Source organism: Pangasianodon hypophthalmus, chromosome 24 (genome assembly GCF_027358585.1).
Source record: "Pangasianodon hypophthalmus isolate fPanHyp1 chromosome 24, fPanHyp1.pri, whole genome shotgun sequence".
Taxonomy (NCBI): Eukaryota; Metazoa; Chordata; class Actinopteri; order Siluriformes; family Pangasiidae; genus Pangasianodon; species Pangasianodon hypophthalmus.
In genome coordinates this window covers 15980340-16007024 of record NC_069733.1, presented here as the reverse complement: position 1 = coordinate 16007024, position 26685 = coordinate 15980340, and the positions used below count along the sequence as shown (strand labels likewise).

General features: G+C 38.4%; 1 protein-coding gene across 1 annotated transcript; it reads right to left on the bottom strand.

The window, feature by feature from the left end:
* Positions 1-66: 66 nt before the first annotated feature.
* Positions 67-26685, bottom strand: prodhb (proline dehydrogenase (oxidase) 1b). The gene is made up of 14 exons (XM_053229193.1): positions 26299-26685; positions 22697-22905; positions 17121-17155; positions 13364-13513; positions 12835-12899; positions 12607-12723; positions 12250-12323; positions 11573-11654; positions 8365-8457; positions 7309-7459; positions 6708-6879; positions 6367-6465; positions 4043-4131; positions 67-1060 (listed from the first exon to the last, which is right to left on the bottom strand). Exons 1-14 carry the CDS (start codon positions 26569-26571, stop codon positions 870-872), a joined length of 1800 nt encoding a protein of 599 aa, XP_053085168.1. The 5' UTR covers positions 26572-26685; the 3' UTR covers positions 67-869.

Sequence of the window (26685 nt, the reverse complement as noted above, 5' to 3'; positions counted from 1 at the left end):
TCTGACAGTAATTTCATTATTTTAACATTCTGATATGTTATTGTTTGTATAGTAACAACTATATGGTGCAGTTTTCTGTAAGGAGATGTTTATTGAACATTTCTTGGAAGGAGTCTCCAGTGTCAGTGCATAGTAACATGACATGCTCCATGTGACTATGCTGATGAGGTAATAACTGTTTTTTAACGGCTGTAACATAAGTGATAACAGGAAGTAACTTGTTTCATGGACATTCCATAACATAAAATATAACTATATATGGATAAAATATGTCATTATTTTATAAATAATAAAATGCAATCGTTGACAAATTGTTGTGGTGTGAGAAAACACTTCAGGATATTTTTGGAAAATATCAGTGACTGCGCTTCATAACACAACTCTTCTTGATTATTTTCCTACAACAGCACAACCCCAAAACAACAATTCCTAGTGCCAAGTAGGGTACTAGTATATCGTTAAATGTAGTTTGACAAGATCAACAACATGACAGAGGGATTAATATCAAAAGAAAAAACAAGAACTAAATCAAAAAAACAATATACACAAACCACAATAATGTATCAGGCATTTTTAGTTTTCATAATTTTTTATTTCCGTAAGTCCTAAAAATTATGAAAACTAAAAATGCCTGATACATTATTGTGGTTTGTGTATACTGTTTTTATTTTTTCCTTAGACAGAATTTATGGTCTTCTTGTCTGTAAAGTGGAGAAAATAAGTCAGGATAGAGAGGAGGTAAAGAAAAACAGACATGTCTAAATCCCCTGAGATGCTGAAGTTTATTCAGTAGCTCTGTAGGTGTCTAACTTGGAAAGGCAAAGACAGAGGAAGTCTCCTGTGTAAAGTGCAACAAGAGTGTATGTCTTTTACAGAGAGGGTGTGTGGAACAGTTCTCCACTGGTGAGTCTGCGTACAAGCTCTTTCCACAGTAGATCTCGCTCCATCATTGCTCCCTTCATCATGCCTCGGTTCTCTTGAGCACGCCGAGACAGGTACGGGATCACCTCGTTCACCGGGCCGTACGGTACGTACTTGTACACCGGGAAGCCTGCTTGACCTAAAAACACACACACACACATTTTATATTTTATATATATATATACAGTCAGGTCCATAAATATTGGGACAGTGACACAGTTTTGGTAATTTTGCCTCTGTACACCACCACAGTGGATTTGAAATGAAGCAGTCAAGATGTGACTGAAGCGTAGACTTTCAGCTTTAATTCAAGGGGTTTAACAAAAATATTGCATTAACCGTTTAGGAATTACAGCCATTTTTTACAGAGTTCCTCCATTTTCACAGGCTCAAAAGTAATGGGACAATTGACTGATAAGCAGTTTCATGGCCAGCTGTGGCCTGTTTCCTCCTTATATCATGATAAATTAAAAAGATAAAAGGTCTGGAGCTGATTCCAAGTGTTGAATTTGCATTTGGTAGCTGTTCATGGGAACTCTCAATATGCCGTCCAAAGAGGCGTTGATGCAAGTGAAGGAGGCCATCATTAGGCTGAAAAACCAAAACAGACCTATCAGAGAGATAGCAGAAACTTTAGGAGGGCCAAATCAACAATTTGGTACATTCTTAAAAAGAAGGAATGCACTGGTGAGCTCAGCAACACCAAAAGGCCTGGGAGACCACAGAAAACAACTAAAGTGGATGATTGCAGAATTCTTTTCTTATTGAAGAACAACTCCTTCACAACATCTAGCCAAGTCAGGAACACTCTGGAGGAGGTAGGCCTATAATTGTCAAAGTCTACAATCAAGAGCCACCTTCATGAATGTAAATACAGACGGTTTACCTCAAGATGCAAACCGCTGGTAACACTCAAGAACACAAAGGCCAGATTAGACTTTGCTAAAAAACCTCTAAAAAAAGCCTGACCAGTTCTGATGCAAGATTAACTTGTACCAGAATGATGGGAAGAGAAAAGTATGGAGAAGGAAAGGAAGGGCTCATGATCGAAAGCATACCACATCATCCGTCAAACATGTGGAGGCAGTGTTATGGCATGGGCATGTTTGGCTGCCAATGGAACTGGGTCACTGGGGTTTATTGATAATGTGACTGTTGATAGAAGTAGCAGGATGAATTCTGAAGTGTACAGAGCTATACTTTCTGCTCAGATTCAGTCAAATGCTGCAAAACTGATAGGACAGCTCTTCACAGTACAGATGGATAACACCCCAAAACATACTGTGAAAGCAGCCCAAGAGCTTGGAAATTAAATGTTCTTAAATGGCCGAGTCAGTCACCTGACCTCAACCCAACTGAGCTGCTTTTCACTTACTGAAGACAAATCTGAAGGCAGAATGACCCACAAACAAGCAGCAACTGAAGATGGCTGCAGTAAAGACCTGGCAAATCATCTCAAGGGAGGAAACTCAGCATTTGGTGATGTCCGTGGGGTCCAGACTTCAGGTAGTCATTGACTGCAAAGGATTTACCTCCAAGTAATAAAAATAATCCTAATATTTATGATTATATTAGTTTGTCCCATTACTTTTGAGCCTGTGAAAAGTGGAGGAACTCTGTAAAAAATGGCTGTAATTCCTAAACAGTTAATGCAATATTTTTGTTAAACCCCTTGAATTAAAGCTGAAAGTCTACGCTTCAGTCACATCTTGACTGCTTCATTTCAAATCCACTGTGGTGGTGTACAGAGGCAAAATTACCAAAACTGTGTCACTGTCCCAATATTTATGGACCTGACTGTATATATATATATGTATATATATATATATATATATATATATATATATATATATATATATATATATATATATATATATATATATATGTACACACACATATATACACGCACATCTATCTATCTATATATATATATATATATATATATATATATATATATATATATATATACATACATATACATATACATACACACACATACACATACGCGCGCGCACACAAACATGAAAGAAAAGAAAAACAAACCTGTAGAACCAGCCCAGATACACGCTCAAACTCAGAATATGCAATTTCAAAAAAAAAAAAATCTTTTAGTCGATTGTCCAAAACTTTTCCAAATTAACCTTCAAAGTCAACAGCATGTGTGTGAAGTCTGGATTTAGAGTTACACTTAAAGGAGACTTCCACCCTAAAAGACATTAAACATCTTTATATTAAAATATTTGTGATGTTTTTGGTGATTCTGTAAATTAGAGGTTGTGTGATGTGCTGATGTCACAGGAAGGCATTGTTATTGCTAGTGCAGTTCCAATGACATTTAAAGAATTTTAATCTCAAACACAAGTGATAACGATCATTTTTGCTGTTTTGCTGTTAACTCAAAAACACAAAAGGGCACGAGCTTCTATTCTTTTTTGTTATCCAGAGAAATTCAACCAGCATCATATTAATGAGAAATCCAGCGTAGACGTAGTGGGGAAGTTGGTCAGCTAGTTAGCGATCTAGCAGATGAAGAGCGATTGCTTTGGCGGTATGAAAAGCATGAAAGCTGAAGCTTTGGAAGCAAAGTGTACAGACTAAAGGACTCCACTGCCTCCATTGCATCCCATTGCACCACTATCAGCGGTCATACGGCATTGTGGCTAATGTAGGGAATCGCCTGGGGTTTAAAGTAAAAATGGGCCACCATGATGATGAAAGTTTAAGGCCTACAAACTTCCATAATATATTAGACATGATATATAATCCAAATAATATGGACCTTGTGTCTATGGTATATTCAGACATTTAACTTAAAGGCTTAAATGCTACACAATTAAAGGCTGTATACATGTATATATTAACTGTCTAACTATTTGTATACATTATTTATTATATTGTGTATATACATATTATGCACTACTACCACAACACTTAAGAAGACTCTGATCTTCCTGAAGCACTTAGTTGTACATCAAACATGTCTTGGTTGATCGAATACAATTGGAGTAAATAGAAAATTGTGTAGATTAGATTTCTGCTGAACTATCCCTTTTAAATTGATGATGTAAACCGTGATTAAAGTTGCCATACTCATAAAGAGTGTGTGTTTGTGTGTATATACCTAATGGAAAGCTGATCTGGTCACACATCCCAAGCAGCTGACCAAAATACACCTTCTTGTCAGTTGGTGCAAGTCCCATTTCATTCATCCTATAAAAAAATAATCAGCATGTAATAGAATTAGGGAGCAAAAACAAACAGTGGAATGAGCTTATTACACGTATTAACACTGCCGGACTCACGAGACGTCATCTGTTCTCGTAACCTAAATGACTAATGCCCATTTTACCGCACACACGAGTGGCAGCCTTTATCAGGTTTTTGTAAACACTTCTGACTTTGTCATTGACATGTGCTCTGGTAAATGGAGTGGAACCCTAAAGGAATGATGGCGCCACGTTTAATAAGATTACTTGGCAGCATTTTTTCCTACGGACTATAACTCCCTCACCGGGGAGCATCAATCACTGGCCTTATTTTGGAAATTGTTTGATCTAATAGCTGCTGCGGGTGATGGATTGTCGGATCTGATTGCTAAGACTCGGGCTTAACTACTTCGCCCTGAGTGAGAGAGAGAGAGTGTTAGAGAGGAGTGTAGGAGTGTGTGTGTGTGTGTGTGAGAGAGAGTGTGCGTGTGTAGTGGAGCGCATCATTCTGTACTGAGGTCAGGTCAACATTCCATTTATTACGTTTCCACCCCATTACAAATCCGGTGCTAAGTCAACGTGAGTGTGAGTGTGTGTGTGTGTATATGTGTGTGTGTGGGTCCTACTTCCAGAGCATGCGTTCCACCATATCTACAGTATATTACGTGTAAAGGAAATGACTGCATACTCTTTGGTCCTACTTGCTCACCAGGACGAGGAAAACTTCCTGAATTTTCAAAAGAAAGACCGTGGGAAGAATGCACAGATGCTCATGATTTCACTGTGTGGTCGGATCGGCCAGATTTGAGCAATCTGTGCAGGCACGGCGTTAAAATGGACTAAACAGCACACAGGATATCTCTGATGTAGTGTTGAAATATCTATAGTAGTGATAGTGAGATGACGCTTTATGAAGTGTTCAAGTGTTCCAACCAACTGTTGGATATTTCTGGAAGCTTCAAGTGAAAAAATGTACATAACAGCACTGTGTGTGTAAAACTCTAGACCCTTCAAGGTCACAAAAGAAAAGAACGTCTGTATATAAGCCACGTCTAATAAAGGACTTAAAGTGCATTATGTTTTTATTGTAGCCTAGACATGGCACAGGCAGAGATATCTTTGTGTGTGTTGATAGAGATTTCCGTTCCATTCACTACCATTGGAAATTATTCGTTATATGTTAGATCTGACACCTCCTTCTAGGCCTATTTAATCTAAAAACTTCTGCTGATCACCATTTTCAGCCGAGATTATTCGCTGGCGTCCATAATAAATATGGATAACTGATGTTAACTAGATGCGTGTCTAATGTTAGCCATTTCGATAGATTTTATTTCATTCTTTTACATTATATACATTATATTTCATTAAAATATTCTCTATTTACTTTGACAGAACGCAAAGGCGCGGTGTCAGCAAATATTTCAAGCCGGAAAATTGAGAGGAGACGAGAGATTACTAATGTGAGGTTGGGGGAAGGGAAGGGGCGTCCAAGGGGTCAGTTAATATCAGAGAGCTCAAAGCACCTACGCAACTGTCAATCCTTCTAGACTCACATGTCAGTTGGCTCATCTATCCTTTTTTATTAGGGGGAAAAAATGAAGACAGGTCGAGTGATAACTCGTAGCAGCGTACTCCGATGGTAAAATGCGCAATTCCTGCGCAAAATGCGTCAAGGTTTGTGGGGTCATTGATGTAATCATGCCTGTAAGATTAAAGTCTGGACAGTAGCTATGTTTACATACAGCGTAATAATCTGTTAATAATCATACTGATCGTTCAGTCAGAGAATAAAAAAACGCTCAGATATACATCTCAATTAAACCGACTATCCAAATCCAATCCAAATGAAATTCCCATCTGATTGAATGAAGTGTACAATCTTTTTAATAATCCATTAAATACTGTATAAGACTAACAGGCATGTAAATCCTTTGTATCTTTTGTATTACGAGCATTTTTGTTTGAGTCACAATGCGTTCCTTGTGGAAGGAAGCCATGCTTTATGGAACACGGTTCATTTTACGGATTTTAATCTATGTCAAATAACCGTGGGGTGGGTGGTGATATCATGGCTGTCAATCTAGGTGAGCGTTATATAAACATGCTGGGCCTACTTGTCTAACTGTGAATGAAAAGCTAATAGCTTGCATACATAATCCGCTTGCCCCAGGTGCTTGGGCTAATGATTTGTCCATCCCTGATATACCAATGTGTGCACGAGAGATTGCATTCCTACCTCCGGATTGTGTGTTTCACAGTGTCTATATTGTGTGACGCCACCATGACACTAGCTTTCCTGTTCCTGTTGATCTCCTCCAGCACATAGTCCAAACACCTGCAGAAATGTAGCATGTCTGGTAAACTACTTACCACTTTAAACTTTAACAGTTTAATATCATTCTACACAGTGTGATGTTTACTAGTTAACTCATTTTCAATATAATCTGCAATAAGAAACATTTAAAAAGCTCATTAAACAGTCATTTTTTTTATCCAACACATGCATTGACTGTTTTTAATACAAAGACCAGATCTTATTGGGCAAAACATATTTCAGAAATGATGCTAATATGACACCTGTGGTACATCCGGCTTGTGGCTTCGTAGTCCGGGTTGATGGGATCTTCATAGCCGATTTCCTGAGCTCGGCTCCTCTCTTGGTGCATGTACGCCCCCCGTACCAGCTTAGCGCCGAAACACCAGCCCTCTCTCCTCGACAGCTCTACATCCACACACACGTTCTCGTAGGCTTCCTGCAAAGACAAACAGCTGTGCTCATATTTAATACAACAGCTGGTTTGTCATCATCAAGTCGAGACAATTTTTCATTCCATTTATATAAATAAACAAAACACTAAAAAAACAAAATACTATGCCTTAAATACCACAATTCAAAGCTACATGAAGTGTGTCAAGTGTGAGACAAGAGCTGTGTACAAAACTTCAGTTTCTGTAGAACAAGTGCAATGATGCAAAGTGGAGTTACAGTAACTACATCGAAGCTAGACAACAGCAGCTGCTCATTAACTAATGAACCACATAATTGCCTGTGTCTGTATGCACCATTTCATTTAAAGCAGTTCAGGTGAAATTGAAGAATGATCCGTGCGCATTCATGCTTGAATGTGTGCTTGTTTATGCATATATGTGTGTGTGTGTGTGTGTGTGTCACTGTGACTTGCCTTCAGGTAGCACTGGTAGGTGTTGAAGATGACTGGTTTGTCTCGGTTAAATATGCGCTGCATCTCCAACGTCAGGCGGCTGATGGCGGGTTGGAAATACGTCTGTTCTGCATCCACCATCAGCCTCACGCCATTCTCCACCGCATGCTACACACACACACACACACAAGCTCAGCATTACCCTCTGCTGAAGACACTTCAACACTGAAGCACTTTAAACAATGCATGTTTAAAACATGTTAATAAATTAAATTATAAACTAACTTGGGGTGTGAATGTGAACAGAACATAGATTTTAACCAAAACCAATAAGAACCAAGAAGCAAAATTACTGTATATGCCAAAATAATGAGCCAATTCCAAAATTGAAATGAGTAAAATTGGCAGAATTAGGCTTAAAAATAATATATTTACTATAAATTCAGCTGTATTATTTTTTTTGTAAAAATATTTAGTATATTGCAAAAATATTTATTGCAATTTTTTCTTCATATTTGCCAGTTCAAATTTTTCAAACTGCACAATTTTTTTAAAAAAATGGCTCAATCTGACTCTAACACTGTATAAGTGTTAAGTAAGTAGATGAAAAGTGTTAATATTTATTGACTCCCTGAAGCTAAGTTTGGAGACGAGCTCGGGGTCAATTCCATATCGGCTTATTCGGTTCAGCTGCAATTCATCTGCTACTGACTTTTACATTTTTAATCATTTTTAAATTATTTAATTTCATCTTGTGAATTGAATTTAGCTCCAGTGCTGAACTGACTGCAGTCTTGTTTAGAGAAGCCCCTCTGTCTTTCTGTATACACAGAGGCAGAGAGGTGACTAAAGCTGACCCCAGTTTGACCTTTAAAGACAGCGCACCTTGAAACTGTGACCTTCTGGTGGAAGCCTGTCACTGTTTATAAACGTGATGCACAATTTGAACATTACGCATTAACTTATCAGAAAAGAAGTCAGGCTCTGAATGTGGAACTATCACCAGACCTGCTGACCCACAGCGAGCATGGAGGAAGTGTGTATCTTTGAGTGGTGCTTTCATCAAGACTCACTTTAGCAAGTACATCGAGTCTCTGAAGCATCCTCTTCATCTGCTTCTCCTCTTCCTCAGTGAATTTCTTTAGCAGAGGCTCCAGGTGGCCCGTCTATTCAAAAAACAAAATGGGTTCAATATGAGGCTGAGTCACGATTATTTAAAAATGACAGCACAATGTAGTCAATGTAGCATTTGGGATACGTGGACAATAATGTCTTGGCTACATTTGGAGTAAGTGGATAGCCGTGTCTTGGCTACGTTTTGGGTAAGTGGACAATCCTTTCTCGGCTACATTTGGGAGAAGTGGACGATCGGGTCTTGGCAACATTTGGGGGAAGTGGACAATCATATATTGACGATGGCTGGGGTGGGTGGACAATCACATCTTGGCTATGTTCGCAGCAAGTAACAATCAGATCCTGGCTACACTGGGGGAGAATGGCAGATCATGTCTTGGGTACATGTAGGAGAAGTGACCAGTCATGTCTTGGCTACATTTGTGAGAAGTGACCAATAGTGTCTTGGCTACCTTTAGGAGAGTATGGATAATCATGCTACATTTAGATGTAGTGACCAAGTGTGTCTTGGCTACATGTGGGGTAAGTGACTGATCGTGTCTTGGCTACATGTGGAGTAAGTGACTGATCGTGTCTTGGCTACATTTGGGGTAAGTGACTGATCGTGTCTTGGCTACATTTGGGGTAAGTGACTGATCGTGTCTAGGCTACATTGGGGAGAATGGCTGATCATGTCTTGGCTACATGTGGGGGAAGTGACAAGTCATGTCTTGGCTACATTTGCAAGAAGTGACCAATAGTGTCTTGGCTACATTTGGGGTGAGTGACTGATCGTGTCTTGGCTACATTTGGGGTAAGTGACTGATCGTGTCTTGGCTACATTTGGGGTAAGTGACTGATCGTGTCTTGGCTACATTTGGGGTAAGTGACTGATCGTGTCTTGGCTACATTTGGGGTAAGTGACTGATCGTGTCTAGGCTACATTGGGGAGAATGGCTGATCATGTCTTGGCTACATGTGGGGGAAGTGACAAGTCATGTCTTGGCTACATTTGCGAGAAGTGACCAATAGTGTCTTGGCTACATTTGGGGTGAGTGACTGATCATGTCTTGGCTACATTTGGGATAAGTGACTGATCATGTCTTGGCTACATTTGGGGTAAGTGACTGATCGTGTCTTGGCTACATTTGGGGTAAGTGACTGATCGTGTCTTGGCTACATTTGGGGTAAGTGACTGATCGTGTCTTGGCTACATTTGGGGTAAGTGACTGATCGTGTCTTGGCTACATTTGGGGTAAGTGACTGATCGTGTCTAGGCTACATTGGGGAGAATGGCTGATCATGTCTTGGCTACATGTGGGGGAAGTGACAAGTCATGTCTTGGCTACATTTGCGAGAAGTGACCAATAGTGTCTTGGCTACATTTGGGGTGAGTGACTGATCATGTCTTGGCTACATTTGGGATAAGTGACTGATCATGTCTTGGCTACATTTGGGGTAAGTGACTGATCATGTCTTGGCTACATTTGGGGTAAGTGACTGATCGTGTCTTGGCTACATTTGGGGTAAGTGACTGATCGTGTCTTGGCTACATTTGGGATAAGTGACTGATCATGACTTGGCTACATTTGGGGTAAGTGACTGATCATGTCTTGGCTACATTTGGGGTGAGTGACTGATCATGTCTTGGCTACATTTGGGGTAAGTGACTGATCATGTCTTGGCTACATTTGGGGTAAGTGACTGATCGTGTCTTGGCTACATTTGGGGTAAGTGACTGATCGTGTCTTGGCTACATTTGGGATAAGTGACTGATCGTGTCTTGACTACATTTGGGATAAGTGACTGATCGTGTCTTGACTACATTTGGGGTAAGTGACTGATCGTGTCTTGGCTACATTTGGGATAAGTGACTGATCGTGTCTTGGCTACATTTGGGGTAAGTGACTGATCGTGTCTTGGCTACATTTGGGGTAAGTGACTGATCGTGTCTTGGCTACATTTGGGGTAAGTGACTGATCGTGTCTTGGCTACATTTGGGATAAGTGACTGATCGTGTCTTGGCTACATTTGGGATAAGTGACTGATCGTGTCTTGGCTACATTTCGGATGAGTGACTGATCGTGTCTTGGCTACATTTGGGGTAAGTGACCAGTTGTGTCTTAACTACCTGTGGAGGAAGTGACCACTCATGTTTTGCCTACGTCCTTGGTATGCTGTAGACTGTTGTGTGAATTCAACTTTCACTAGTACTCTGGAACCAACAAGAGCAATTGGTTTGAGGACTGAAGAGACCTTGTTGTGGAATTGCTGTCAAATGCAGAGCTCTAAATTGCAGAGATAAAACCTTAAAACTGTGTATTTAACAAAAGAAAAGAGGCCACTCTGAGGAAGACTCTGTCCCTGGCTGTGATCTGTGGGTGTCCTTTAGAAAGGAAATATTTTTGTGATGAATGAAAGATGTCAAGGTCTGCTTACTCATGTAGGGTTATGCAATGTAAAAGCGAGGGTTGTTACTCATTCAAACTTGAATACCTTACAAAAAAAAAAATGGACCTTGTGTTAAACACATACAACGTGACCTTCACTCAAGGACAATTTGATTCAGTAAATATTCAGTGAAGTGGATTTCCACTGCGATGCTTCATCTACTGACTGCTAACAGTTAAACTCACAGATACATGATGTCCGAAACCCTTTTTACTTTGTATTGCTGCATTAATCTGGATATATCTAGAATTATTGGCACTCTTCATTAAAATTAGCAATTGTCAATTTTAACACATCCAATAAAATGCAGTTTGAGCTTAAATATATAGGGATGCTGCAGTTTTATTTTGGTATGTTATATTTCTTAAGTAGTGCATTTGGAACACTTCAATCTTTTAATGTGAACATTAAAAGGCATTTTAACCCTTGTGTTTCGCTTGTAGCACTACAAATAGATTCTCACACCTGTTCTTTTTTAAATGCAAATAAAAATCACAAATGTGCATACTGATGAAACCGGAAGACAGCAATTTCAGTTTCAGAAATAAAAGAGAACAAAACTGGGGACTCACCGTATCAGTAATTAGACCGTAACAGTGTAATTACTTCAAACTGTCAAATGGCTTCTCTGAGGTTTCTGAAGGCCATTAGATCACAAAACAAAATCGATGATTCTCTTCATTTCTACCCCACTTAAGATATCAGTGTTGCTCGTACCTCAAGGTTGGGCACCACGAGAAGATCGGATATCTTGGTCCTCTCGTCGATCAGACTGTTCCAGTCCAGCATGTCGATGGTGCTGATGTGAGAAAGAAGGTACATAGATACACTGCACGTTCTGAACAGCATTTTTGTTTGAAAATGCAATGTTTGTTATGTAGTGAATTGAAACAAAAATGTTAGAAATGATTTTATTGTGTTGGAACAATATAGATCCCCCCCCCCCCCCCCCCCAAAAAAAAACAAATCCAAAATCTTTATAATGCTAATTAGGCACTTTCAGCACAGCAGATATTCTATAACCTTGATTATCATTTCAATCATCATCATTATCAAAGTCCTATATCCACACTTCTGAAAAGGCTAGACTATTAAAGAACATACCAGTCTGACTTTAAATGCTCAGAACATATACAGTACGCATGGATATTTTTAATACGCATGAAATTAGAAGCTGACTAAAAAAGGGCTCTACATTGTGACATCTTAAACTTTTTTTTTTTTTTAATTAACACTCTTGTACTTCTCACTTTAGGTGTACTTGTTAGCAGTCCGATGTGCCTGAGCTCGTTAAACACTCTTAGGAGTGATGAGTTGAGAATGTGCGTACAAGGCTGACCCTTTTTTTATGGTTGTAATGACGGATGCTTGAGATTTGGAGAGACGTTGCTCACCCTGATGAGCACAGCTTCTCGTTTGTGAACCAGCCATGAATGTCACCTTTGGCTCCCAGCTTTGTCAGAAAAGTCTGCAAGAGAAAACAGTGTTTACTGATACAAAAACACCTTACACAAGCTTACCAGACACTGAGTATTAATTTGTATTTAAACATGCACTGCTAAAAAAAAAGAAAAGAAAAGAAAAAAAAAAAAAAGATGCATGCTGGATCAGGTGAAATGAACTCAGTGACAAATGTCTGATTTGGTCTTTATTTACCATATTCCCTGGATTATACACTCACTGTCCACTCTGTGGATGCATTCACCTGTATTCTGATCTACACTCAGCATGAGCCGTGTCTGCATGTTTACCTGCAGCTGCTCGAGGTCCAGCTTCTGCTCCAGCACCTCTCGGCCGTCTTTCCCCTGCTGCGTCGCCAGGAAACTGAAGAAACGTTTCCATTTCACCAGCACCTCGGAAAATTGCAGCTAGATGACAGGAGAGAAAAACGAGGACACTCAGATTCACGGAAAATCTTCCCAGGTAAAACTTTTTTTTTTTTTTTTTTTTTTTTTAGAATATATGGATCTCCATCTTACCAGGAACTGTGGGCGTCCCAGTGCAGTCATCTTAATTGCGGAGAAACCATCTTCAGAACTTCCACCTGAGCACATACAAGTGTAGAGCTGGTGTTTCCTATTTTCAGCTCAATTTCATATTGTTAGCCAGCATTAAAAATCAGAAAGTCCACCATCAGGAAGAGCAGAAATGGAAACGGATACCATATACCGAAGTATTTACAGATATTTCACCCTGATTCACACTGAAACTCACATTCATACTAAAACCTCAGGTGCTTTTAGAATTATTAGTATTTCCTTGGGTCAAGTGTCCACATACTTTTGGCTGTATAGTGTATGTGGAAATGCAACATTAGATTAGAATTCCAGAATTCATACGACTTTTACATTAAAGTCGACGTTTGTCATCTTGCCTTCATTTTGTTTTGGGTGTGTTACGTGAAGGTCGTTCATTTCAGCATGTAGGTCAGATGAGGCGACAGAAAACAGTGACAGAAAACGATAACAAACTAACGACTTTTTACTAATCATTTAGTTAATTTCTCACCTGACGCCTTGATGCACCTAAGAAAAGTTTCCATGTGCTGGTCACATTTGACTTCATCGGCGTAGAAATACGTGCGAGCGCTCGTTACACCGTCCCTGCGATCACCAAACTTCCGATGGGCTGTGAACTTCCTCTCTCGATGATCCACTCCTAAAATCCCAAAACAGACACACAATCCACAATTAATGTAGAGCTTAACAATATGAATTAAATACTACATAGCATGTATATCCGAACATCATATTAGAAAATATTATTGCAGAAAATCACTGCCATTTCTTTTTCCAGAGCGATTCAGTGATTACTATATTGGAACAATCGTTGATCTGCACTATTTTAAGCCCCGTCCACATATCCCAGTTTGATTTGCATGATATCTTATCAAATACCTAAGTATCTATTTGGGTTATGACTCACACAGTGGTGAAAATATCAGCCAAATGAGGGATCTTGGGTAATTTCCCGATCTGAGAAAGCACTGCAAAGGCTTGAGTTTAATTCATGGTTGAATCTTTGAATTAGATTGGAGGCTCTCAATCACAATATGGTGTGTTTACTACTTTTGAGAGAAAGCAGTGTTGTGCTGTGTATCACGTCTCTCACTCGCTCTGATTCACTTTCCCGCCTCCGCTCATCTTTTATTACAAGTTGTGTCAACAAACTGTGGATGAACAGCTGTGAGTACAAAAGTATCTTCTCTCTCAGTATCGCTAAATCAATAACGGCATATTGTGCGTACACGTGCTTGTGTGTGTGTGTGTGTGTGTGTGTGTGTATCTTGGTGAGGCTCAGATGTCGGGACAAGGATTGTGTAAGCGTAAGCACAGCATTAATTAGCTGCATTTAAATAATTATGTGCTTGGAATAATTATGTCAATAAATATGCTGTCCTTACAAGGAAAGCAAAATGTGTGTGTGTGTGTGTGTGTGTTTGTTTTTGTGAACTGTTAGGACCAAATTGTCCTGACGATCAAGGAAAACGATCCAGAAAAACACAGGCGTGTACTCATTCGCACTCTCTCTCACACACACACACACACACACACACACACACACACACACCACACACACACACACACAGGCTACGTTGTCACGACCGGCAAGATAATCCTGAGCACATAAACTGTTTTTTCTATAAGAGCTATGTGCTTCTTTTTTCAAAACTGAAAGCACAAAACAATTTCTTTGTGGTTACTGAGGTCAAGGTTAGCGTTAGATTTAGAATTAGGTGGAGAAAAATTCTTATTACACAAGTAAGGAATAATAATAAAAAAAACTCTTGGGGATGTACCGTTATAGAAAATAATCAATGATTGAAGTGAAGTTAAAGGAACTTGACTATTTTCTTTAACAGCATGTTAACAGCAAGTGTTTTATTCCTCTACCACAACATGAACAACACATCATGCTTTTTATCCAATTTTAGTTACATTTAATGTTGTGGCACAACCACAAAACTAGTTAGTTCCTGTTATCGCTTATGTTCTAGCAGCTATGAACAGTCATTCCCTCACCAGCCTCTCTGTATTCTTGATAAGCTCATAAGACAGAAAAAGTCATGTGCCAGAAAATAGTTACAGCTTTACTGTTACAAAGCACTGAGACTGGAGACTCCTTCCATTAATGTTAAAGTTGTTGTCATAGAAACGATAATGTATTAGATCGAATGTGTTAATATAAACCTATTCACTACTGTCAGTACTGTCAGTATTACTGTCTACTAGAGCATTAATCAACACCTTCTGACCAATCAGATTGGAGAATTCACTAGTGTTGTGGTACAAATGGAGTTACGCACATACATACATACATACATACGCACATCAAATATATACGTTTGTATTATCCTGTGTACTGAAATGCCACGTTGTGTTAGTGCCTTATATCTGAAAATAATGTTCATTAAATTATTTCAATACTGTCTAAAAATCTTCAGGCTTTTGAGCAATTTTTTATCTAAATAACGATGATGACTGTCAACATTTAAATAAAACATTTCTTATATTTGAAAAAAAAAAAACAATGCTTCTAGACAGCTGAAACTTTTCTCTTTCCAACGCTGTAAAAAACTGAACTCTCAATGATTAATAGCATTATTTCTATCAGAATTATTTTATTCGATGGAGCGAAGAGTTTTATTCATTTATTCTTTCTAATCCATGATGGCATGATCACAGCACTGAATAAAAGCCTCAGAGACTGACAGAGGGCTCTTTTGAATATTGTGGCTGTGTGTGATATCAGTATCAGGCTGTGTTCACGCTGAGCTGTAAGAAAACACAGCACTCACTGGATAAACTCAGTAATCGTCTAATTTAGTGCCAAACTGCGACATTACAATATCTCTGATTTAACATGTTGTAAAGTGCCTCACACTCACTCACTAACATGATTCATTTTCCCATCAGCACTCTGCTCTCCATCTCTGTGGGGTTAATTTACCCCGAGTGGGTTTTTTTTTTAAAGCTTTTCTGAAAATGCTGAGTTTTTTTTCGAATTTTGAAAGCTTTTTGAAAGCTTTCTGCACTGAAAAAAATGGAAGGAAGGAAGGAAATGAAAGTTTTAATTTTAGATTTAATTTACCCCTCAGCTTTTGTTTTTAGAGCTTTTCTGAAATTGCTGCACCTTTTTCTACATTTTAAAGCTTTCTGCTCTGAAAAGAAAATGTTAGCAAGTAAATAAACGCATAAATAAATAAATAACAAATAAATATTTTTAAAAGGTTAATTTTAGGTTTAGGTTAGCTTTTTGTAGATTTTCTGAAATTGCTGAACCTTTCCTTTTTTCTTTTTTAATTTGTTTTAATTCAGTTTTTTTGGGGGGTGTTTTTTCTTGGACGCATTCTGAACGTTTAGTCCTAGGCCCTATGTTACTTCAGGTTTGCGTGTTTAAGGAAACTATGCAAGCTTAGCTTTGCTTTAGTTTTGTATAGCACAGAATGTCCCTGGTATCACTCACTGCTTGCTAGCTAATGGTAGCTAGATTGAAATTTGGCTAGCTAGACTTTTTGCACATGCGCATTTCAAAAAAGGGAGTCAGTCAGTCAGTCAGTCAGTCAGTCAGTCAGTCAGTCAGTCAGTCAGTGAGCGATAATGCGTCTTCTAGGCTGGTCTGCTAGGCTTTCCAGCAAATAATTCAATTGCATACACTGGCTCCACGTTAATGAATTGCGATAAATTAACACAATCTGTTTTACATTCAACATGATCTGATTGTGCATTTTCAGAACCCTGAATAAAACTACTCCCCAGCGCAGACTGAACCCAGATCACTGGGGTACTGAGGCAGTGACGTTTACCGCTGCACTATTTTACTGCACGTGCTTTATTCACATTAATGCAAACTTGTTTTTAACACGCACGGCTAAATATGCAAGCGAAGTCTTTCTCACACATAAAATAGCAAATCTTATCCATTTTGAACATACACTGATTTAAAAAAAAAAAACAACGTTTTTTTTTACAGTGTTACAATCTGTGATGCACACTTCTGTACATACTGTATGTGGCAAGGTTCAGTTTCAGTTTCTGGGATTTTCTTTGAGATCCAAACTGACTGCTGCTATTGAGAACAATTAGCAGATGAAAAAAACTTCATTTTAAACTTCATTACTCTTTGTAAATAAGAAGTTAATTAAGAAATTAAGTGCCCTTCATTTGGAATCTTAGTAAATTAGGACACATCCTTACAACCTTAAAAATACTCTAGTAAGCTTATATTATCACCTTATCTAGGTCACATAAGGAGACATACTCACCAGGGTTTTCTTTTTCTGACACTGACACGCATGATCTGACAAAAGAAAGACAAAGAAAGAAAATAATTACATCGTCTTGCTAGTTCTAACAATATCAGAAAGAAAATGACCAAAGAAATGATAATAGCACAAAACCTCAGGATAAAGCGACTTTATAGTGAGTTTTGGTGTTAATAATGGCCAGTAATTAACTTTTGGATTGTGAAAAGATTGCGAAACGTTAATCGGTGCTCTGGCAATCTAACACCTACTGCACCAAACGATCAGTGCAGCCATTTCCATTTCATTTGTATTTCACAGAGCTAATGGGCTCCATGCCAAAAACTAATGCAGCACAATTTCCCTGACACTCACCGCCAATGTTCTGAAATGTTCCAAAAATTTTGACTATAATATAGAATTTTTTATTATTATTATTATTAAATCTAGTGAGGCAGTCAGACCTATCAGACACCCTGCATTCTACATTTTACTGTGTGATGATCCAACACGGATCAATGGGGTGGGGCGATATAAGAATAATTCTAATGCTATCTTTTGAGAAAATATTTGTACAAATAACAGAATCCATCACTCCCTGCCTCACAAAACACCCTGCTGCCCCTATGGGTAATTCGTTTTGAAGCAGGGTTGTCATGGTAACCTGTTTCTCACCTGTTTGATCACGCTGGTTTTCTATTTCTTCCTGCCCCGCTCTCATTCTCGTCCCATTTCAAAACCTGTGCCTGAACATAAATCACTATTTCGAAGCTTCCTCCGTTCAAGCAGGGCTTAAAAACTACAAAACCCACAAGTCCACGATCATATCACATCATCCCCTACCGACACGAGGTGCCGTGATCGATCGTAGTTGGTGGAAATACCCGACCAAAGCAGAACGAAGAGAAGACGACGTCGGTAATGAAGTGTACATCTGTACGTTTGATCTGTTTAGAGCTATATTTAATGTTGTGAAACTTCTGCGAAACAGGTTAGCTCTTGTTATCACTTACATTATAGCAGCTATAAACACTATAGCACAAAAAACTTTGGATGAGTGTTACAAAGTTCTAACACTGGAGACTCCTTCCATAAATTTCCATTAAAAAAAAAACTCACTGTATCCACAATTATACATTTGTTAAATAACACCACGTCTATTAATTCTTTTATTATTAGGTTTAGATTGCGGGAGCGTCCTCCATACAAGTATGCTGTTACTATAGAAACTACACGTATTCGGATATTACATAAACATGACAAAATTAATCAACAGTTTCTGACCAATCAGATTCGAGAATTCAACAGCGCTGTGGTATGACATTTTATAATCAATCAAAAACTAAAACTAAAAAAAATGGCAGCATTAAAAGCAGTTAAAAGAGCAATATTTTGATTTAATATTTTGATTTAATATGATTGAATTGTCATTTAAAGCAAGAATATGATGATTATATGGAAAAATATCTGAAGCGAAACTCACATTATTGTTGTTAGCTGCAAAACTAAAGCAATAAACACGTCTTGGCTGATTGACTACACTGACTACAAGTGGAACATTGAGTAAATGTGATTTTCTGTAGTATCATTAGTACAAAAAGAACAAGCTCCTGAGTTCTCATCATAGCATGATTTCTAATCATATTTATAAGAGAAATCCTAAAAAAAAAGCAGGCCCGTAATTCATAATATTGCAAGGCAGGGGTGGAATTTCCACCTCCTCTCAGAATGACCAGCACAAACGCCTGCATACTGGATGCCAACTCATTCTCTGATGCCACATCCTCCATCCTCTGGATATTGCACTCTTGGTAATGCTGAAAAGCTGAGCACTCACTTCCGTGTAACATCGTTACCCAGTCCGCCGGGGTGGACAGTAATGCAATACTGATAGAGGCAGAGACTCTAAAACACACACACATGATGAACATAAATTAGCTTTTATTAGCCAATGGCCAGCTTGGGTCTTCTGTGGTCGTAAAAAGCATTTCCAATAAACGCTCCATTTCAAGCGGCTGACGAGACGGCACGATGGCGGAAGAGCGCCTTCTACAGGTCTGCTCCGGTTAATGTCACACCATGACTTCACACAATGTCTAATTCAGCTGTTCCTGCATATCCCTAGGGATACATTTTCTCTCGCAGTGTGTTTCCAGAAGACCTTGAAAAATTTTATTACCATAATTTTTAAATTAAAAAAAGAAAGAAATTACAGCTGGAATGGGATGTTATAACATTTATACACCATTACATGATGGCATCGTTAAGTATGATATGGCTGTACATTATATATTGTTATCTCTGCTCTATAACCTTCAAGGGCTGTCAAATTCAATCAATTTAGAGATCTAGTATTCAGATGTGTCTGAATATTAATGTGCCGATAATGTTATAGGAATGTTAGGAATAGTGCTGTGTTCTTGTGGCAGAAGGAACAGCGGGAAGGAGACGGAAACTTCTCAGAAATGAAAGCAGATACTGAACCCCTTTTCACTCAGAGGCTCCCTTGTGCACGCCATGTTACAGAATTTCTGAAGTGTGTGTGTCAGTCAAGAGAGCATATTACAGCCAATCAAGCACAAAGGGCCTTGACTAGCCTGACCAATCAGGTGTCAGTTCTTTATTTACTCCTCCGGCTCTCCAGCTGTTGAGTCCTAATTTGTAAGCCTGTCTGTTTTTGTTCTGAGGATAGTGTTACAGCTTGTCCGATAGCCTCAGATCATCTGAGACACGCTCCAAGCACCCACACATCCCTCTGCAGATCATCCTTCTGCACTTCCAGCCTTATTGGTGTGTAATGGTGTTTGGGTGCACTTGAAAACATTGAGGAAACTTCATAATGGCCCATAACTGCTGTCTGCTGCTATAAGGGCTTTCACCCCCCCACACATATGCTGCGAATTACCATACAGTGAAGTGTTAGAACATTTGGAGGAGATGTGCGCTTTGGAGGTAGTGTTTCTTAACACTTGAACAAACTGCACCCCGATTCTCAGACGCAATTTTCGCACTCTGGTTTCATTGCTTCTGAGACGTGAGTGCTACTCCAGTATGAAAACTGTTCAGTGGGACACCTGCGGGATGTTGGTGAATTATGTAAAGCCGTAAATCGTATATCGAACCTGAACTGCTCATAAAGCTTTTGTGTGCTGCAGGCTGTGACCAGAACTAACCTCAATCTCTCTCACTCAAAGCCCTCAAAAATGATGTGATGGAACATGATGGACATGTGACTGAGGTTAACAAGGCAAATAAAAAGAGCACAATATACACGATATCTCAGAAAAGCGTACTGTGACATCATTTATCACGATATCGATATTATATTATAAACTCGCCCAGTCCTATTCAATTTTTAATTATACACAAGCACAAATGATAGTTAATACCTGACTTTTAAAAAAAATTTCAAATATTTTAAAATTATTTGTCACTACTACCTTAGCAAGGGGACAATAAGTACTTTGTTAGCAGTGTGTACGAAGACACATTTTTATGCACTATTATAGACCTAAATTTAATAGAATGAGAGAAGAAAAGAGAAGGAAAAAAAGAAAGTGAAAAAATAAATAAATAAATAAATAAAAACAGAAAAGAAAATGCCAATATCAAAAACAAGACCATTCAACAGCAAAAAATGGAACAAAAACATGGGAGTGAAAAAAAAATACCTCACAGTTTAACAAATTTTGTTTTCTCTACACTTTTTTTGAGAGTGTTGCTGGGATCAGTAGTACTTTTACAACACTAGTCAACTCCGTTTATGACATTTATATTTTTAATAATGTTCCCAGGTGTTCCATGTTTGCTCTTTTGCCTTGTTAAATTATATAATGTAACTTGTATTTCCACTGTTTATGGAGTAATAGCTGAGGCATACTGGGTGTGTTTCTGAAGTGCTTTTGCAAGTCAAATGTAGCAGACAAGCATGTTTCAATTCACTCCAAATCCGTTGTGTCCTGTTGTGCTTGTCCCTGTTTATTTTTACTTGAGCATGAAAGTACACGGTGTCCCAAAAGTTTCCGAACATAGGGGAAATTAACGCTTTTTAGCAAAATGTAACTTTATGTACAAAACCTCCGCTACATGATTGCCATTTCTTTGTAAACTCACATGCAGTCATCTCTCCCACTCATGATGAACTTGTATTAACACATCTGGTATTATGCAAGGAATCACATGTCCATCACAACCTTGTGACAGCTTCCTGATCCAGCCATGATTTCAATATGCTCCTCAATATGCTATATATAAATACAAAACTTTTCATACTTTGTTTATATTATATATAAACAACTAAATATGACACATATTTTATTTAACAACTAAGTATGAAAAATTTTGGAAGACATTTTGCTAAAAAGTGTTAATTTCCCCTATGTACGGACACTATTGAGACACTAGATTATGACTTTAAATAAAATCCGCAGTCCCTATTGAGATTGATTTAAATCTCACACTTTGAACTTTATTTAAAAAGCATAATCTACTATGACGTCATGATTGTGAAAGCTGTAGCTGCATAGCAGCGTGTTTGTACACCGATGACACCGATGTATAATTGATATAAAGCTGTCTGTTCTAGAAATATCCATGTTGCACTCAGAAATCCTATCGTGACGTGATTGTAGCTGATTCTACGAGTGCAGATGACTCAGATGAGTGCTTGATCAGCTTATCCTTCAAACCATCAAGCACAAAGAATTAACAAAAACTGGTGCTATTTGATTAATTTGACAACTCAATCATGAATTAAAAGCATGATGAAATTATTTATATCTGACACACACATTACGATTTCACATTACGATGATTTCATCCTCGATTTAGTATCTCATGGCTTCATTAAGTTATGTGCACAATTAGCTATAAAAAATTTTATGCAAAATAATAAAGTGTGCTGAATCAAGTGCTATTTTATAGGCTGGCAAATAATGAAGCCATATTGTTAAATGGCTCTGTGCCACTGACAAACCTCTCAGTCAATTAAAACCTTTCTATTCAAGAAAAAATCTGGCAACCTCAGAGTGCACACAGGTGATTTTAATTTGACTAGAGGTCAGAACCTGTAATTCCCAACCTCCAACCAGGGAAAAGCTAAAGAAAAAGGCCCCTCAACTCAAAGCTCCTACTTGTGAACTTGGGGTAGACTTCTCAACTACGAGTTCCTCTCTGTTCAGGGAATGACGTCAAATCAACATGGCCGCTCACAGCGTCAGAAATAAACAAAGAGTGATGCTGTATACACAAATCTTTGCTTTAGGTCAATCAACCTTGAGATATTTGCTTGTTAAATCTATAACATTGACCCTACAGTTCACTGTTCGAGGAGGAAAATATACATCACTCATCACAGTTAGATGGCTAGATTATTACTAACAAAAGACAAACATGGAGGTGTCCATCTTTTTTCCCCCTCTTTGTATCTCAAATGCACAGACGTCAAAAATGACGTCATTCCGTTCGCCGATTGACTAATTCCAAGGTAAGTCGAATGCAACATAATGATCCGAAAAGCTTGCGCATAACCCGATTCTGAATACGTGTAACTTTCCCTGCATAGATATTAATGTAACTATGGGACTTCAGTCACTTACTCCATTTCTTTTGTCTCAGCCTCTTCCTTCGTGAGGTCTTCCTCCACGCTGTAGTCCAGCACAGCTCCCACTCCGAAGGCCCTGTTCTTCTGAATCAGGGGTTTGATGGACTGGTGATCCTCTCCTGCCACAAACTGACCGTAGAATGTCATTTTCATCAGCTTCTCAAACACTGCCTGACCCAGCAGCTTCTTACTCAGGTCCATTATCTGCGAAGAAGGAATCATGAGATATTTAGGGATGGTAATGTATGGCTTGGTTTCGTAAAATGGAGGATGGCGATATTGGAAGGTCTGCAGTTTTAGTGCAGAATTGGTCTTAAATGTTTTAATACACATCAAAATCTATATTTAGATGAAATTAAAAAAAAATTGTTTCCACAAGCATTACAAACACATATTGCCATGGAATCGTTCAAAACTCATCACTCATCTAAATTGCAGTATAGGTCAGTAAACCGCTGTACGTATTCCCGTAGGCAACTTTATATATAACTGCATGTGTAATAATTCAGAACTGATAGAAACCTACTTAAAACTTTTATGAAGGATTATTCCAACTGTCATAAAGATTGTTGTTCATCTATATTGATGTCAGGTTGATGTAACACCTCTGTCCAGATTGTTGTCGACATAAGGTTGCGTCATGATAGAGCAAGTCATGACAACAGAAACAAAAGATCAATTTTTTTCTTCAATTTTCTAGTTACCATCCCTGAGCAAGCTACACTATATTACCAAAAGTATTCGGTCACCTGCCTTGACTCACATATGAACTTAAGTGCCATCCCATTCCTAACCCATAGGGTTCAATACGATGTCGGTCCACCTTTTGCAGCTATTACAGCTTCAACTCTTCTGGGAAGGCTGTCCACAAGGTTGAGGAGTGTGTTTATAGGAATTTTTGACCATTCTTCCAAAAGCGCATTGGTGAGGTCACACACTGATGTTGGTCGAGAAGGCCTTGCTCTCAGTCTCCGCTCTAATTCATCCCAAAGGTGTTCTATCGGGTTCAGGTCAGGACTCTGTGCAGGTCAGTCAAGTTCATCCACACCAGACTCTGTCATCCATGTCTTTATGGACCTTGCTTTGTGCACTGGTGCGCAGTCATGTTGGAAGAGGAAGGGGCCCGCTCCAAACTGTTCCCACAAGGTTGGGAGCATGGAATTGTCCAAAATGTTTTGGTATCCTGAAGCATTCAAAGTTCCTTTCACTGGAACTAAGGGGCCAAGCCCAACTCCTGAAAAACAACCCCACGCCATAATTCCTCCTCCACCAAATTTCACACTCGGCACAATGCAGTCCGAAATGTACCGTTCTCCTGGCAACCTCCAAACCCAGACTCGTCCATCAGATTGCCAGATGGAAAAGCATGATTCATCACTCCAGAGAACGCGTCTCCACTGCTCTAGAGTCCAGTGGCGGCGTGCTTTACACCACTGCATCCGACGCTTTGCATTGCACTTGGTGATGTGTGGCTTGGATGCAGCTGCTCGGCCATGGAAACCCATTCCACTGCACTGATTCCACTGCAAATAATAATATTTTAATGAGCAAAAATGTCTTAAATATAGACATATTTACTTAATAGATTATTATCAGATTTATATTTAAAGTCATTTGAGTTCAGGAAAATTCTCCAACATTACATCAAAACAAATTTAAAATGAGTAAAATATGTCTAGTAATACGCTTTATAGTCTTATTATTTCATACAAATAATTATGTCCCAGCACTGGTGAATTCTCTAACGTGATTGGTCAGACGTTTACATTAATAGACTCATTCTAATATGTCATTGTTTCTATAGTGGGACTTATAATGTGAAGAAAATGAATCTTTAGTGACATGCTGAAGCTCATGTATAGTTTTGTATGCCGGATTTTGTTATCCAGCTGGACATCGTTTGGTGCTCTATAATCCCCAAGAACATTTTCAGAAACATTTCTGAATACCTTCCATGCAAGTCTCTCCGACTCCACTAGAAGTTCTTCAAACTGCCTGTCGTCAATAACCTATTTTATTTCTGGACCAAAAAAAATCCTTCTTTCATCTTAGCATCAGTTACTTTGGAAAACATCTGTCTCAAGTATTGAAATTCTTCACTTTTCTTGTTCATTGAAAATTTTATGAAGCAATTGACCCACGTTTTATAGGAAGAGGAGGCAAAAATATCTTTGTTGGGTTGACAAGTGCTTTATGCGCTGCACTTTTCTGTCCTGGAACCATGTCCTTACAGCACGGCCAGTCTTTAGCACAGCTGCTCTACTCACAAATGAATCAGTAGTAGAAACTCAGCTTACTCAAGCTGCATACCAAGCATGTGTCATGTGATTTACATGCTCGGTCATGTGCCAAAAATGTTTCTTTACTTGCAGTGTGGGCAACATTGAAATTAAGGATTGAAAACTAAAATTTTTACTAAAATAGGTAATTTCAGAAAAAAAAAAAAGTTATGTGACATGGACGTTTCAACACGTCTTTTGAGCTCAGCAGCCTAAAATTCATAAGAAAGACCCAAAACTTCTCTGGTAGCAAAATATCTTAGATAAATATGTCTATACAGTGTGTAAGATGTTCTATAACTTTATTGCATGATGCTACTTTGTATAAAAGACACAAATATTTGACTATACTTTGCTTCTTGTGTCTCTGTCCACGTGAGGTTCCTGTGTTATCACAGCACACCAGCCGGCTTTGTGTGCTAATTCAACATACTGATATCACATGACATTTCTATTCCTGCACGAAGAGCGATCTGGGACAGAAACAAAGCCTCCATAAAGCAAGCAGTTCCTAACAGAAACACACAGGAGTGTAAAAGAAGTGCACTCCGTTTGTTCAGGAGGGTGACAACAGTAGCAAAGTCACTGTGTTAACATTAACCTTTGCTTTGGTGTTGATAAATGTGTTAATGTAGACGTGATTAGCTCATATCATGTTAACATGCTGATAAAATGTGTCACATTGCACTTTTTTTTAAACTATACTTACTGCTGACGTTTGTTACCTTGTTAAATAAGATAGATTTTTTGCAAAGCTGTAAACCTGTGCACAAGAAATGTATTTAAATATATATTTCAAAAATGCATATCTGGTTATATATTTCGATTTAGATTGCATGTTAAGTAAGCACGTAAGAACATTTTATTTAAAAAGCCCATAATTAATTAATTAATTAACTATGAATATATTATACGTAATATTTTATATTTAAAACATTATAATATTATTGTGCAATATTTACAATATTATATAACGTTATATAATATTGTAAATACTACACAATAATATTATAATATTTTAAATATAAATTATTACATATAATATATTCATAATTATTCGTTTTATTTCAGTGCCAATATATAGGATATAAGAAAACTTAGATAGAGAAAAGATAAAACATAATATTTAAAATATTTTATACATAATGTTTATTATTTGAGAATATTATTATATTATATTATGTTATAATATATAGTAAATATTTTAGATATTTCAGTGCCAGGACATGACACAGGTTACACCCACATGCTATAAAGAGGAAATGAGGAAACCTCAAAGAGCTTAAAATCACTGAATACTGTCAGTGAATCACTTTACCTCTCGATTCTTATCCACCAGGAAGTCATAGGAGCAGAGTTTAAAGACCAGGAGACCTCTGAGCAGCTCTGCAGTGCCTTTGCTCTTGTAGGCCTCTTTAGTCTGCTCAAAGTCAACCTGGATCTCACCGCCAGCCCGCGCGTGCTCCACGCCGCCGAAATGCGCGAGCGCTTTTTGGTGGAGGACAGCTTCCGCCCGGCTCGAGCGCGACACCGGCAGTCTCCGGAAGCCGCCATTAAACCCCGACTGGAGGATACTTTTCCGGTAGGACATTACTCACCGACGTGTGTACTGATGCTAAAGAAAAAAATAAATAAATAAATACACACACGCGTACACACACACCTCCCAGTGTCACTTGTCTCTGGCTAGTGCAAGTTTGTAACC

Excerpts from the sequence above, each read along its gene's own strand:
- prodhb (XM_053229193.1), bottom strand. The coding sequence starts at position 26,571 with ATGTCCTACCGGAAAAGTATCCTCCAGTCGGGGTTTAATGGCGGCTTC. Across the intron at positions 13,514-17,120 it reads GTCAGAAAAAGAAAACCCTG|GAGTGGATCATCGAGAGAGG; the intron begins GTGAGTATGTCT and ends TTGGGATTTTAG. Across the intron at positions 11,655-12,249 it reads GAGAAGCTGTGCTCATCAGG|CACCATCGACATGCTGGACT; the intron begins GTGAGCAACGTC and ends TTCTCACATCAG.